The 16,347-nt window shown below is 44.1% G+C and overlaps 1 protein-coding gene across 1 annotated transcript in view; it reads left to right on the plus strand.

Annotated features, from left to right (window-relative positions):
* The first annotated feature begins 1,299 nt into the window (after positions 1–1,299).
* KLHL26 (kelch like family member 26) overlaps positions 1,300–16,347 on the plus strand; it is a 33,629-nt gene continuing 18,581 nt past the window's right edge. Inside the window, exon 1 of the mRNA XM_081959068.1 lies at positions 1,300–1,542. Coding sequence (XP_081815194.1) covers positions 1,472–1,542 — 71 coding nt within the window. The 5' untranslated portion in view covers positions 1,300–1,471. The remainder of the gene's footprint in view (positions 1,543–16,347) is intronic.

The following is a 16,347-nucleotide window of genomic DNA, read 5'->3' on the forward strand; positions in this document are numbered from 1 at the left end:
CATCTGGAACTTTCCGGTTCCGCCTCCCCGCAGCGGGAGGTAGCACCAGGGAAGTCAAGACGAAGGAGTGAGTGATCTGACCATGACAGGGGAGTGATGGTTAAGTCCCCTCCTCCCAGATCACTCAGCCACTGGCCAGAGACAAAAACAAGGTCCAGAGTGTGTCCTCCCTCGTGTGTCGGGCCCTGAATCATTTGAGTCAGGTCCATGGCTGTCATGGAAGCTCCCGAACCCCCTCTGATGCTTCTCCCATCGATGGCAGGTTAAAATACCCCATCACTAGAAGTTTGGGGGTCTCAACCGCCACCGATGCGATCAGCTCGAGGAGTTCGGGCAGGGCCGCTGATGTATAGCGAGGAGCCAGGTATACTATCAGCAGGCCCAACTGTCTCCCAGGCCCCCATTTCACAACAAGGGATTCACATCCGGACGTCTGTGGCACAGTAGACTCCCTCGGCTCTAAGTCCTCCCGAATAATTGCTGCCACCCCACCGCCCCTTCCCTGGGCCCGGGGCTGGTGAAATGCTCGGTAGCCTGGTGGGCACATTTCGACGAGGGGAAGACCTCCCTCGTGGCCCAACCAGGTCTCCGTTATTCCCGCGAGGTCCGGCTCCCCCTCTAAAATTAGATCGTGAATGAGGGGGGCCTTGTTAACAACGGACCTCGCATTGCATAACAACAACCTCAGGCCTTGGGTCTGTAACTCTTGACCACCTAGAACGCGGGGGTTGGTACAAGCGACCGGGTGTAACCAACACCCATGGTCTCCCAACCGACTGTAAGTTCTTAAGCTGTCCTCCTATCTGCCCCTCCCTGCGACCGTTGGAATTAAAGAGCCCCGTATAGGAATGGTGTCCTCCCCCTCCTCCTCCCTTCCTTTAAGCCCAAAGTGGCTTCTCCGGGTCGAATCCACCAATGCGCTTGCCAGGATTGTGCAAACCCAACCAAAGCAGGCGCCATGTGAACGCAGCCGGGGAGGGGAGCGGGGTCTACGCCTACCCAGCGGCTCAAGGAGCCCCCCCTCCCCCCCGCGAGGCGCAGCGCTGCAACTTCCGAGGAGGCTGCAGAAAGCGCAACTGAGGCCCCCTTAGCGCCCTCTCGCCCCGGGACGCGTTCTTTTCACGCCGCTTCAAAATAATAATAATAATAATAATAATAATAATAATAATAATAATAAACCATTTTCTCCCGCTTTATTCTTTCTTTCTTGGAATATCGAGGGAGTCTCCTACCCCCCCCACTCCCGCTTTCCAAGGGTTGTCCCCCCCCCCCCCCCTTTATTGCTTTTGCGCGCGCGGGAAGCTTCTCCTCTCCGGGCGCTCGCGCGCCCTGTGCTTTGGGGACGCGCCGAGCGCCCTCTGGGTCCGTCTCTCCCGCGCCCTGTCCGGCCCTGCCCTTCCCCTTCCCGGCGTCCCACTTCGGCCGAGTCCCGGCTGGGGCGGCCTCCAAGCAAGCGGAAGGCGGCGGGAACATGGCGGAGTCCGGCGGGGCCGAAACCTTCGCCGAGCGACCGTCCACGCCGAGCGGCAGCAGTCACAGCAGGTGAGGATCGGGGGAAGGACGAATCCCCTCCTGCCTCCCCTTCGCCCCCACCCCCCCAGCTGTCTCTAGTCCCACCTCCTTGGGGAGGAGGGAGGGGGGCACACCTTCTCCTCCCCCCCCCAGCTCTGCCCCCCACGGGACCCCGCTCCCCCCCACGACGGAGCGCCCTCCGTGGCTTCTCGCTGCCCAGAGGACGCCGCGGTGCCCTCTTTCTCCCGCGCCCGGGTCCTCCTTCCCCCGCCCCGCAGCTGTTTTGCATTTTTATTTTGATTGCGCTTCTCGGGTTTCTGACCCACCTCTGGAAACTGGGCGGGGCTCTTGCCAGGAGGCTATCGGAGGGGGTGTGCGTGTGGGTTGGGGTGGGGTGGGGGTACCCCAATGAACTGTAATGGCACGCCAGGTTTAATTAACCAGGTTACCGCATTAGCCCGTTTTCTACCTTTGCACAGGGTAAGGAACAGCTTACCCACCTGCTGGCTGTGCAGCCAGGCTGAACTAGGATACAGCCCAGCATAATTAAAGCTAAATTCTATTCAATTCTATTTCTTATTCTATTCTATTCTATTTTATTCCTTATTCTATTTTATTTTATTCCTTATTCTGTTCAATTCTATTTCTTATTATATTCAATTCTATTTCTTATTCTATTCTATTCTATTTCTTATTCTATTCTATTCCTTATTCTATTCTATTTTATTCCTTATTCTGTTCAATTCTATTTCTTATTCTAGTCAATTCTATTTCTTATTCTAGTCAATTCTATTTCTTATTCTATTCTATTCCTTATTCTATTCTATTTTATTCCTTATTCTGTTCAATTCTATTTCTTATTCTAGTCAATTCTATTTCTTATTCTATTCTATTCTATTTCTTATTCTATTCTATTCCTTATTCTATTCTATTTTATTCCTTATTCTGTTCAATTCTATTTCTCACTCTATTCAATTCTATTTCTTATTCTATTCTTATTCTATTCTATTTTATTCTGCTGTGCAAATACATGATGACAGATCTGGTTACTTAGGTTGTGTGAACGTGGGCAGTGTAATCCTGGGTTAGGCTGGATCATCTTCCCCAGCTTCATGGTTCCATATTCTTCTCCTTCTGTGTCCACCTGTCAATGCGTGATGAAGTCCAGATCTGCCTGTGTAGGGATCCGTCAGGCTGGTGATGACGGGAGGTGTAGTCCGTCACATCTTAAAAGTGACTTGGGGGTCTGGGTTTTCCTTCCACCCCACAGTTGTTCTGTAGAAATATTTTTCCTCCTTTTAATGCCCTATGATGGTCCTCAGCTCTTCCCCACTCCTCATTTTGCCTTATAGAGGTCGTTTCCCCTCACCTTTTGGTGCAGTCACGTTTGTTGCTGAATGACAATTCCCAGCAATCCCAACTAGTGTGACCCAACATCTGGAGAGCTACAGGTTGCTTTCACACAAAATTTTGATCACCCTTGCTAAATTAACCCAACTCTTTGCTGCTGTCCAGGGGTTGTGCCCATTTTTATAACCCAAAGCAGTGCCTCTCAACGTTTTCTTCACCACGGACCCCCTTTAAATATCTTTTGTGACCACGGACCATGGCCACGGAATCAAATCATACTGTTTCTTCAAGCTTTTGTGGACCCCCTGTGATGACATCACAACCCCTCAGGGCTTTTGAGAACCACTGACCTAGTTGTGGACCTCTTGGTATCCTCTGTGCTTAGTTGTTTCCTTGTAGACGTTTCTTTACCCAACTAGGTACGGTAAACATCATCGGTGCTAGTAAGTGTGGGTTTTGCTCCCTGTTTATATCCAGTAGCTTCTATATAAACAGGGAGCCAGTCTGGTCTAGGGGCTAAGGCAAATGGCTAGAAACCAAGGGACTGTGAGTTCTAGTCCTGCCTTAGGCATGAAATCCAGCTGGGTGACTTTGGCCCAGCCATTCTCTCAGGCCAACCTACCACACAGGATTGTTACTGTGGGGAAAATAGGAGGAGGAGGGAGTACTCGGTATGTTTGCTGCCTTTAGAGTAATAAAAAATAATAAAAGTTGGGCGATGAAACATTTGCAAGCAAGCAACCAAGCTCAGACTCCACAGCTACAGATATTCTCTTCTATTGAAAAACACGGTGGTCCTAACCAAGTTAAAACATTCTTACTTATTTGACTACTGCCATAAAACACCTCCAGGTATTTTGTGTTGTGGGAAGCCAGTTGCTATGCAGCAGAGATGTCCCTTTCTCTCATTATGTGATCATGTCCCCTGCAGCATTATCTTTCCTGCCCTTTCTTGTTTTTCCTCATATTTCCTATTTTCCTCTCTCTGGAGGTCTTGGCTGTCCTCGGGCTATATTTTTGTGGCGGGAAGTTAAAGGAGGCTTGCTGGGTAAGAGGAAAGACCAGTCCGGTTCAGCATGCTGGTCCTATAGTAGCCAATGAGATAGGAAAGAAGCCCACAAGCAGGAGGAATGTTGTAATTCCTCCCAGTCCCATCTAAATGGAAATGCTAGGCATGTCTAGGACCATCAAACATCCATAACTTTTTGGGTTATATCCAGTGGTGGGATTTTTTACTAGTGGTTCTGTGGGCGTGGCATGGTGGGCGTGGTGTGGCTTGTGAGCGTGGCTTGATGGGCATGGCAGGGGAAGGATACTGCAAAATCCCCATTCCCTTGCGATCAGCTGGGACTCGGGAGGCAGAGAATAGATGGGGGCGGGGCCAGCCAGAGGCGGTATTTACCGGTTCTCTAAACTACTCAAAATTTCCGCTACCGGTTCTCCAGAACTGGTCAAAACCTGCTGAATCCCACCTCTGGTTATATCTAGTTCTTATTTTTTGAAAAAAACATTCTAGATGAAACTCTCATTTCACGTGCTCCGTTCCACTGCATTCCCTTTCTTTATGGATTGTAATCTCCTACAATTCTGATTCCCTCCACCAAAGATTCTACAGTTGTTCTTCCTTTAATTGCTCCCTTGTCCCCATTATGTTTCCTGGTTGTAGGTTCTTTCGATAATCTTTTATTAAATTTCTTATTTCCTAGGTGAACTAGAAAATAGATCCCCTGACGCCCAGGTGGAGATTCCTCCCATTTGTTCTTCTCCACCTCATCTCATATTTTCCCTTGAAGATAATTATGTGTTTTTTCCACAATTATTCCCTTTATTCTGTTCAGCTTTTTCCCTCTCGCCTATACTCCATTGGCCTGCGATACGCGTTGCAGCGCAGAGCATACAGATTTCCCTTAGTTTCAGTCTGCTATATTATACACTTTAATTTCCCCATTTGCCTGTATGATTCTTTCCTCCAGTATCTTACATGTGCCCCAATACAGGTAGTCCTCAGCTTATGACCACAGTTAAAACTGGAACATCTGTTGTTAAGAGTAAGGTTCTACATTTAGGCAACAAAAATGGAATGCACAGGTACAGTATAGGTGATACCTTGCTCAGTAGTAATAACTGTGAAAGGGATCTTGGAGTCCTAGTGGACAACCATTTAAATATGAACCAGCAGTGTGCAGCAGCTGCCAAAAAAGCCAACACAGTTCTAGGCTGCATCAACAGAGGGATAGAATCAAGATCACGTCAAGTGTTAATGCCGCTTTATAATACCTTGGTGAGGCCACACTTGGAATACTGCATTCAGTTTTGGTCACCACGATGTAAAAAAGATGTGGAGACTCTAGAAAGAGTGCAGAGAAGAGCAACAAAGATGATTAGGGGACTGGAGGCTGAAACATATGAAGAACAGTTGCAGGAACTGAGTATGTCTAGTTTAATAAAAGAAGGACTAGGGGAGACATGATAGCAGTCTTCCAATATTTCAGGGGTTGCCACAAAGAAGAGGGAGTCAAGCTATTCTCCAAGGCACCTGAGGGTAGAACAAGAAGCAATGGGTGGAAACTCATCAAGGAGAGAAGCAACTTAGAACTGGGGAGAAATTTCCTGACAGTGAGAACAATTAATCAGTGGAACAGAAGTTGCCTCCAGAAGTTGTGAATGCCCCAACACTGGAAGTCTTTAAGAAGATGCTGGATAGCCATTTGTCTGAAACGGTATAGGGTTTCCTGCCTAGGCAGGGGGTTGGACTAGAAGACCTCCAAGGTCCCTTCCAACTCTACTATTGTATTGTATTGTAAGTAATGCGGTTGGTAAACAAATTTCGCTCAATTCTTTTTGCCATGGTTGTTACGTGAATCCGGCTTCCCACATTGACTTTGCTTAACAGAAGCCAGCTAGAAAGGTATGGAATGGCAGTCATATGAGCCCAGATGCGGTAATTGTCATAAGTATACACCAGTTGTCAAGCACCCTAATTTTGACCACATCGCCATGGGGATTCTGTGACAGTCATAAATCCGTGTGATTGTTAAGTCACAGCACCATTGTAGGTTCAAGTGGTTGTTAAGCAAGTGGTCCTAATTCAAGGTATTTTCTTTAGCTTTAGGTGGGAAGTGAACAGAAGAAACAATCCACTTCCCATCCTTGCTTTAGAATTAGAGCTAGTTTGGTCTAGGGGTTAAGGCAGAGAAAGGAGTAGGATACATGCTCACTGCCTAGAGTTATTTATAAAGTAATAAAGGTGGGATAAAAAAAATATTTAAAAAAATATGCTTGGATCCTTAATTGCTTTGTTCATTGCAATCCTCCTTAATATTGGAGTCTTCCATTCAGTGCTCTGTAAAGATACGTTGCTATCTTGCTAAAGTTTTAATAACTAGCATAAACTCCAGGATCAAGTTGAATTCTAAATATATATACTTAAAATAGCTAGATTTCTCTTCGGTTGGTTTAATTGTGTCCATTGAATGTGAGAATCCTGAGTTTTACAGGCTCATCGGTGTGTGCATGTTATTTTCATTATTTTCTGCCAAATGATCTACAATTAGCAGGTTTAGACTGATTAATGGACAACAGGGATATCAACTTTGTTCCTACAGCATCAAAGGTTAGCAGAGCTTAAAGTGGGTTAAACTCCTAATATCTTGATTTGGAATTTCCAAAGTGTATCTGATAGGCCCTTAAATGGCACGAATTTGGACAGATTGATTTTTAACCTGATCTAGGCAATTTTTTAAATTGAAGCAGATGTGGCTGGTACCGCAGTTCCCCGAAATAAGTGGTTGATCTTATTTTCGGGGAAGTCTTATTATTTTTGAGGTGCAGGAGGCGGTGAGCGTGGTTACCTCAGGGCTGCTCCTATTTTCAGGGGAGGGCTTATTTTAATGCATGTGCTCAAAAGCCCAATTGGGCATATTATCTGGGGAGGTCTTATTTTCAGAGAAACGGTACTATTCTGGGCACCTGCTGAGTTTATTTATTTATTATTTATTTATTTATTAGCGTTTATATACCGCCCCCTCTCCCGAAAGGGACTCGGGGCGGTGTTTAGAAATTATAATATATAAGGATTATAATCCAAACATCCTCTTTCAGGCCTAGTGTCACATACAAGTTGAACTTGAGTTACAATCATAATGGAGCCTGTCCATCATGGTTTTAAGTTATGACAGTTGTAAATCAGTCATACGCATGCAGCGTTCATTACGCAAATGCCATGGTCATTAAATGAACCAATGGTTCCTATGGGCCAATTTTGCCAGAAACAGGGAGTAAATGCCAGTTTTTGACAAAAGCCGTTGTAAAACAGTCATATGACTGCAGGATGCTCTTAATGGCCTAAAAATAGGCCAGTTACCAAGCTCTTGACCTGCAATTACATGAGCAGCCATCAGAACTTAGGAACGGGGCCATGAGCACTCCAGAGTGGTCCATTGTAACGTTAAAATTGAGTGTAAGTCACAACCACAAAAAAGGTTGTGAAATTGGATTGATCACATGACTCACCCTTTTACAACCATCACAAGAAACTTAACTGCAATTGGCAGGCTCCATTGTGGTCATATATTAAGTATTACCTGTAGACCCTTTAGACACATCTAATGCAGTAGAGTATTCCAAAGCATTAGGTAGAGATGTCTTTCCTATCACTTGGTACCCGATTGTCTAAGGTGCTGCCACAAAGAAGAGGGAGTCAAGCTATTCTCCAAAGCATCTGAGGGTAGAACAAGAATAGTTTGACTCCCTCTTCTTTGTCTCAGGGGTTGCCACAAAGAAGAGGGAGTCAAACTATTCTCCAAGGCACCTGAGGGTAGAACAAGAAGCAATGGGTGGAAACTAATCAAGGAGAGAAGCAACTTAGAACTGAGGAGAAACTTCCTGACAGTTAGAACAATTAATCAGTGGAACAGAAGTTGCCTCCAGAAGTTGTGAATGCCCCAACACTGGAAGTCTTTAAGAAGATGCTGGATAGCCATTTGTCTGAAACGGTATAGGGTTTCCTGCCTAGGCAGGGGGTTGGACTAGAAGACCTCCAAGGTCCCTTCCAACTCTACTATTGTATTGTATTGTATTGTATTGTATTGTATTGTATTGTATTGTAAAATAAATGTATGGGACCCATAAGTCCTTCTTATCAAATAGCAACTGTGAGGTAGGGAAGACGTTAATTCTTATCCTTAACAAAGTTTTTATCCCTGCTGAATGATCCTTTTTGCACCTAATTGTAAATGAAATAAAAGGTAAATAGGGTCTTACATTACTTCAAAAACATTTATCCTACCTTTTTGCTTATTAGGCATGAGATTTATTCATTTCTTGTTTAATCTGGCTTTGGAACAACAGAAATTCTAGTTTTATAGGAAAGGAACAATTACAGTCTGCATTATATGCATATAGAAATTATTTAGCAGAACTCTTTATGTGCAGAACTGGCCAAATTTAGAAAACAGTCCAACTCTAAATCCATTTAGGACTTGCAGGTTACCTTGAATTGTATCCTATGGGCAACTGGCAACGAGTGGGGGTCTTTTAACACAGAGTCCATCCTAGTCAAAACATTGTTTTGCACCAATTATAATTTTGCACGGATAGACCCCCCCAAACTGCATATTACCACAACCAAAGCAGAATCAAGGTGTGGATTAACTTTTCAAAATCTGGCCAGCTGGAAAAGGATTGAAGTTGGTGCATTATTTGTTTAGGCAATGGATATATCTGCTCATCCTAAATACAGAACTCTTGGCGGTGTGTGTGTGTGTTAGAAACCACACTACATGAAAATACTGTAAAAACTGTTCATTCCTGTGAACAGAATAAAAGTTGAAGTTAAGATGATCAAACATGCTGTAATTTTAAAGATATGCATTCATGGCTAGACATTGTGATTGTCTATTCTAAATCGTCCAAGCTGCCTGAGAGTTATTGCTGCATTGGCACAAATCTGAAAAACATGTTATTTTATAGGCTGAACTATCGAGTTACGTGCTAAGAAATGCTCCCTAACTGTAGATTTATAGATTGATGGACTTGGAAATACATTAGTTCATTAAAAAAGGTGTTTCCCCATTAACTTTAGCATTATTCAGAAGTTTGGCATAATGTTTTCCAAAGAGGAAAAATTAGAATTGGAGGCCAACTGTGAAAGAAAACTTGCTGACCTAAGGTTTTTCCATTACAATGATCCTGTGCTTTCTAGCTTCAGGAAAAATGACAAGTCTGAATAAAACTTAGTGTGCCTGAGACATAATATACTGAAGAGAAAAAAATGTAAATCACACACAATAGGGCAGGTTAAGAGGGAAAAACTAGTCTACAGTTAGTCCTCAAATTATGACTATAACGGAGTTTCCTGCACCATTCATCCCCAACAACCTGCACCAGTGTTCAACAGTGAAGGGGTACAGGGGGAAAAAAAAACATCCTGCAGAAAGCACAGCTCCACAACACAGTTCTTTTCGACAATTCCAAGACAGCTCCACACCCATTTATATTACTCGGGTATAGGACACTGAGGACACAGACAAATTTCCAAGTACAATAATACAATACAATAGTAGAGTTGGAAGGGACCTTGGAGGTCTTCTAGTCCAACCCCCTGCCTAGGCAGGAAACCCTATACCATTTCAGGCAAATGGCTATCCAACATCTTCTTAAAGATTTCCAGTGTTGGGGCATTCACAACTTCTGGAAGCAACTTCTGTTCCACTGATTAATTGTTCTAACTGTCAGGAAGTTTCTCCTCAGTTCTAAGTTGCTTCTCTCCTTGATTAGTTTCCACCCATTGCTTCTTGTTCTACCCTCAGGTGCCTTGGAAAATAGTTTGACTCCCTCTTCTTTGTGGCAACCCCTGAGATATTGGAACACTGCTATCATGTCTCCCCTGGTCCTTCTTTCTCTTAAGCTAAACATTAAGCTCAAGGACTCTCTAAAAGAATGCAAATGACCAGCTACCTGCAAGAAATATAAATCCTTTCATTGCCCACCATCGATGGGCAAATTTTCCAACCAAGCTACCTCAAATGGGCTAATTTACAGAAGTTTCCAAACTCTGGGACTCATGACTCACATGAAATTGAAATTTGGCCAATTTTATGAAAATATTTTAAGATATAAAAGTTACCAAAACAGTTTATTACGTAATACAAAATATCATAAAACAGTCCTGTGCTGATATTTGACTGTGCTATATGGTTCAAAATGAACTATTTGCAAGGCAGATATATCTCTGAATATATCCCAACTTTTCCAGTGAAGGCAATGCAGGTAAGCTCTTGACTTACGACTACCATTGAAACCGGACCTTCCATTTCTAAGTGAAGTCGTTGTTAAGTGAGTCATTCCTGATTTTATGACCTTTTTAATGCCATAGCTGTTAAATGAATCACCCCAATTAAATGAATCTCACGGTCGTTAAGATAATCCCTCTTCCCCTAGCCTTGCTGGCTGGGGAATTCTGGGAGTTGAAGTCTACAAGTCTTAAAATTCCCAAGTTTGGACACCCCTGCCCTATTGACTTTGTTGGAAGCCAGCTGGCAAGGTCGCAAATGGAGATTTGGGGACCTTGGTAAAATGTTTACTAAAAATAAGGAAATGGTAGAAATGTTTTCTGAGGTGTAAAGGGTAATAAGAAGACAATATATAATACATGGTCTATTGATGGGCATGAATGTTGAAAGAAATGAAAATAGCTGTGTACAAGAACACGCTTTTATGGATGTAAGGAATACAAAGAGAAGTTGAATGCAGTGGGAATGGGGCACTGGGGAATTATGTGTGGTAAAATAAAAGAAAGGGGTCAAGAATAAGTAGCTGCTGCATAATGTGGTTTGTATGTAAAAGCAGGACTACATTGAATTAGTATGGTTATATAAAGAGAATGAAGATTAAGCAGCAAACAAAATGCATTAAGAAAAATACAGGTAGTTCTCATTTAATTACTGTAATGGGATCAGAATTTCTGTTGCTAAGCAAAGTGGTCATTAGATGAAACACCGCGTGATCCTTAGCGAGGGCAGCCTTGAATAGTCACGTTGCGGTCGTTAGGCAAGGATCTCCTGCTTTTCTTACCCTGCCATGCTCACCTATCCTTCAACTCACCTGAGGGTAGAACAAGAAGCAATGGATGGAAACTAATCAAGGAGAGAAGAACTTAGAACTGAGGAGAAATTTCCTGACAGTGAGAACAATTAATCAGTGGAACAGCTTGCCTCCAGAAGTTGTGAATGCCCCAACACTGGAAGTCTTTAAGAAGATGTTGGATAGCCATCTGTCTGAAATGGTATAGGGTTTCCTGCCTAGGCAGGGGGTTGGACTAGAAGACCTCCAAGGTCCCTTCCAACTCTACTATTGTATTGTATTGTAACTCTCTCCAATTGCCTATATCTCTGCTCTTTTGGCCATTCTGCACTTCGCCACCCTTTCTGCCCGCAGCTGGCCTTCATCTTCTGTTGGTGATAAGGCATGCCCAGCCTGACCTTGCAAAGTTTTTTCAAACCTTGCAAGGGCTTCTCAAGGCTCAGTGGAGTGCAGTGTGGCCAAAAGGGCAAAGATAGAATATAAGAATAATAGAGTCGGAAGGGACCTTGGATGTCTTCTGGTCCAATGCCCTGCTTGTTGTGGTCCGCCAGCAGAGCTGGTGGCAGACTCAGACAGTGAGGAGGGTTGGGGAGGAACATGGGCCAGTCCTGGAGTCTGGGGAAGGCTCTGACGAGGGCTCTGTGTCGGAGGCAGAGAGGGGGCCAGGGCCGTCCAACAGCTATCAGCTGCCTTCAGATATCAGTGAGGCAGATGAACAGCTGGAGCCTATTCCCAGTGTGCGCATGCGCAGAGTTGCCAGACGAAGGGAACAGCTAAGAAACAGGGGTCGACTTGGGAGTAAGGCCACAGGTGGACGGCGAATGGCCCCTCCCGGAGAAAATAAAAGGGGGTTTATCGGGACAAGGACTCGGCTTCGTGGTGCTGGGGAAGCCTAGGTCAGAACACTGCTCAAGCAGGAGGCCATATACCAGGGGTGTCCAAACTTGGGAACTTTAAGACTTGTGGACTTCAACTCCCAGAATTCCCCAGCCAGCATGGCTGGCTGGGGAATTCTGGGAGTTGAAGTCTACAAGTCTTAAAGTTCCCAAGTTTGGACACCCCTGCCATATACCATTTCAGACCAATGGTTATCCAGCCTCTTTTTGAAAGTCTCCAGTGACGGAGCAGCCACAACTTCAGAAGGCAAGCTGTTCCATTGGTGAATTGCTCTCACTATTAGGAAACTTCTCCTTAATTCTAGGTTGCTTCTCTCTTTGGTTAGTTTCCATCCATTATTTCTCATCTTGCTTTTTGGTGTTTTGGACCCCCTCCCGCCTCATCTTTGTAGGAGCCCCTCAAATATTGAAACAGTAGTCTTATTTTATATGTCTTACAAGATGGGGAGAGACAGGTGGGTGGCGAAGAGCTGAAGCACACCCTGTGTATGGAAGGAAGGAAGGAAGGAAAAAGGGAGGGAGGAAAAAAGGAAAGAAAGAAGGAAGGAAAGGGAGGGAGGAAGAAGTGATAAAAAGGGAGGGAGGAAAAAAGGAAGGAAAGAAAGAAGGAAGGAAAGGGAGGGAGGGAGGAAGGAAGAAGTGATAAAAAGGGAGGGAGGAAAAAAAGGAAGGAAAGAAAGAAGGAAGGAAAGGGAGAGAGGAAGAAGTGATAAAAAGGGAGGGAGGAAAAAAGGAAAGAAAGAAAGAAGGAAGGAAAGGGAGAGAGGAAGAAGTGATAAAAAGGGAGGGAGGAAAAAAGGAAGGAAAGAAAGAAGGAAGGAAAGGGAGGGAGGGAGGAAGAAGTGATAAAAAGGGAGGGAGGAAAAAAGGAAGGAAAGAAAGAAGGAAGGAAAGGGAGAGAGGAAGAAATGATAAAAAGGGAGGGAGGAAAAAAGGAAGGAAAGAAAGAAGGAAGGAAAGGGAGGGAGGAAGAAGTGATAAAAAGGGAGGGAGGAAAAAAAGGAAGGAAGGGAGGGAGGAAGAAGTGATAAAAAGGGAGGGAGGAAAAAAAGAAGGAAGGAAGGAAAGGGAGGGAGGAAGAAGTGATAAAAAGGGAGGGAGGAAAAAAAGAAGGAAGGAAGGGAGGGAGGAAGAAGTGATAAAAAGGGAAGGAGGAAAGGAAGGAAGGAAAGAAGGAAGGAAGACCTGGGTTCTATTGTTGAGTTGTCACCATGAATGCCTGATTCCTCTTTTTGGGTGGGAGCCAATGTAGGCATTGTTGTTGAGTTCTCATTCCTAGTACCCTATCAGCAAATCTTTGGTGCCTTTGGCTGTAGCTGCTGAATCCCAGGTCGGTTTCTAATAAAGCCTCCCTCCCATTAATTCCTGATTAATGGGAGAGAGGCTGATTCCTGTCTCGGGGAACATTCTCTAACACCACTACCCCTCGCTTCCCTAGGAAGCTAAATTAGCTCTATAATACAGGTAGTCCTCTGCTTACGGCCTCAACTGAGCCCAATATTTCTGTTGCTAAGTAAGATAGTTGTTAAGTGAATCCCTCCCCATTTTACGATCTTTCTTTTCCGGGTTGTTAAGTGAATCTCTGCAGTTGTTAGTAACATGTTTGCAAAGTGAATCTGGCTTCCCCGTTGACTTTGCTTGTCGGAAGGTGATCACACGAGGGGGGGACACTCCGACCTTCATAAATATGAACCAGTGGCCAAGCATCCAGATTTTGATCACATGACCATGGGGATGCAGCAAGGGTCATAACTGAAAAACAGCCGGTCCCTTTTTTCCAGGACTGACGTAACTCTGAACAGTCGCTAAACGAATGATTATTGTAAGTTGAGGACTACCTGTATTGAAAACCCATTCGCAAGACTTGGCTGTGACATCAGGCTGTAGTATCCCAAGAAAGATTTTAAGGTGGCTTCTCTGTTGTGAATGATATTTCTCTGTGGTTTGTATATTTTATTTTATTTTTAATTGTTTTGAAAAGTTTAAGTAAGGGTGTGTGTGTTTCATAATAATTGTTTTTTTGTGTGTGTGTGGCTTTATCGGATTGTTTATATCGCCCAGAGACACTTCCAGTGAGGTGGGCAGCTATATAAATTCAATCCATCCATCCATCCCTGGAGGGAGAGGGTTTTATTTTTTAAGAGAACAGGGAAAACTGAACAGTTTTATACACTGCCACCTACTTAAAGCCCTGTCCCTTTAGTAGGGAAGGAGTAAAGTAGTCTTTAGCAATTGTTTGAAAAGTACAATACAATCTGCCTCTTTAATACAATAGTAGAGTTGGAAGGGACCTTGGAGGGTGATGAAGTGATGGATTATGATTGATTATATAACATCAAGTTGTTTTTGACTCCTAGTGATCACATTGATCAGTGTTTCTCAACCCTGGCAGCTTCCAGACGGTTGGACTTCAACTCCCAGAATTCCCCAGCCAGCATGAGTTGAAGTCTACCCATCTTCAAGCTGTCAAGATTGAGAAACACTGACATATATAGATCTTCTCCTTCATGTCCTCCACTAGGGGAGACATGATAGCATTGTTCCAATATCTCAGGGGTTGCCACAAAGAAGAGGGAGTCAAACTATTCTCCAAGGCACCTGAGGGTAGAACAAGAAGCAATGGGTGGAAACTAATCAAGGAGAGAAGCAACTTAGAACTGAGGAGAAATTTCCTGACAGTTAGAACAATTAATCAGTGGAACAGAAGTTGCCTCCAGAAGTTGTGAATGCCCCAACACTGGAAGTCTTTAAGAAGATGTTGGATCGCTATTTGTCTGAAACGGTATAGGATTTCCTGCCTAGGCAGGGGGTTGGACTAGAAGACCTCCAAGGTCCCTTCCAACTCTACTATTGTATTGTATTATTGTATAGTACCCAATTCTATCCCCTTTGCTGCTGCTGTTTTCTTTCCTTCTACATTTCCCAGTGTTAGAGCCTTTCCAGAGGAAAGTTAAGCTTTCTTAAAAGAATAAACTCCTCTTAGCTAAAAACACAAGTTCCTGTTTCTTCCAGGCTCCCAAAGTAAGTTCTGGATTGGTTGAAACGGTATGTATGCATCTCCACGCAAACATTACCAACCGATCACCACAATCGTGGCATGTGGGCCTTGGCAAAGAATCACTCAAGGTTTTCTTTTGTGCCTTTCCTGGAACCTCAGCCAAGGAACAGATGCTGTTCTGCATTTTATTTTTTCACAACTATAGTAACACAAACAATGGGACTGCAAGGCCACAAGGCATTAAAGTGTTGTTTTTTTAAATGCCATTATTTCACATTCTGTAATGTGACCTCCCCCCCACTCCTCTCTCCACTCCTCATTCTAAAGCCTTTTCAATGAAAAGGTTAAATTATATCACGATCTCGGTTGAAACCATAGTTTCAGCTTGGAAACCGTGAGTATCTTAGACCAAGCCAAGTCCAAAAATGCTAGAGAATTCCTGGAAGCTTGGCACTCAAACAATCGGCCATCCACAGGCACATGGACATAAACAACATCTACATACCATTCAAAAGAGGCAATCAAAAAGCTAAAAAGGAAACAAAAGACCAATATACCACCTCTCCAGCAATCAGCATCCAGATGAGCAGAGATTAGCACCAAAATTAACATTAGACTAACAATGAAAAAGCAAACAATACCCCAATCAAAGAACTGCCAAACCAGCTAACAGTAAACAACAAGCCAATCAACCAAGACCAAGCCACTAGTACAGGGGTCGGCAAACTTAAACACTCGAAGAGCCATTTGGAGACATTTCCCACAGAAAAGAAAACACCGGGAGCCACAAAGGTCCTAATCGGAAGCCCCCTGTTCAATTCTGGAGCTGACCGGAAGTTCAGTTCCCCCACCATAGAGTCTCCTCCTAGCGCAGCATACTTTTTCCTCTACCTGTCATAATTGAAAGCCCTATCAATTGTGGAGACAACTGGAAAACCCTCCCCTTGCCATAGAGTCTTCTCCTGGCGCACTGTGCTTCTCACCACCACCACCACCACCACCACCGGAAGCTCCTCTGAAAATTGTGGCGCCAACCGGTGACGGAGCCGCAGCAGAGGGAGGAAAGAGCCACATGCGGCTCCAGAGCCACAGATTGCTGACTCCTGCACTAGTATATAAAATGAGAGAAAACCCATCTCCCCCCTAGCCCTGATGATATTACCTAGTTAGGTAATGAAATGTCTGCAAGAAAACCACCAAGCTGACAGAGCAGCAAGGACCCCATATACCATGTTCAGTTTCATATATTCCAAGATTACTTTTCCTGTCTTCATTTTTATTAAAGAAGTGGAACGTGCGTATGGTTAGGGTCCATTGGTAACCACAATGGAGTGTGAAGCTGTTTCTTGAATTATGACCTTGAAGAAGGCTTAAATTTTTGTAAGAAGATGGGGCCTTTTCCCCTTCATTCCTGTATAAAAAGGGATAAAACAGTGGTTCTCAACCCGTGGTCTGTCCATGAAGGCTTAAAAAATATTATGTTTTAAATCTTGAGTTAAGTCTTGGGAA

Source organism: Natrix helvetica (assembly GCF_964273705.1).
Source record: "Natrix helvetica genome assembly, chromosome: 1".
NCBI lineage: Eukaryota > Metazoa > Chordata > Lepidosauria > Squamata > Natricidae > Natrix > Natrix helvetica.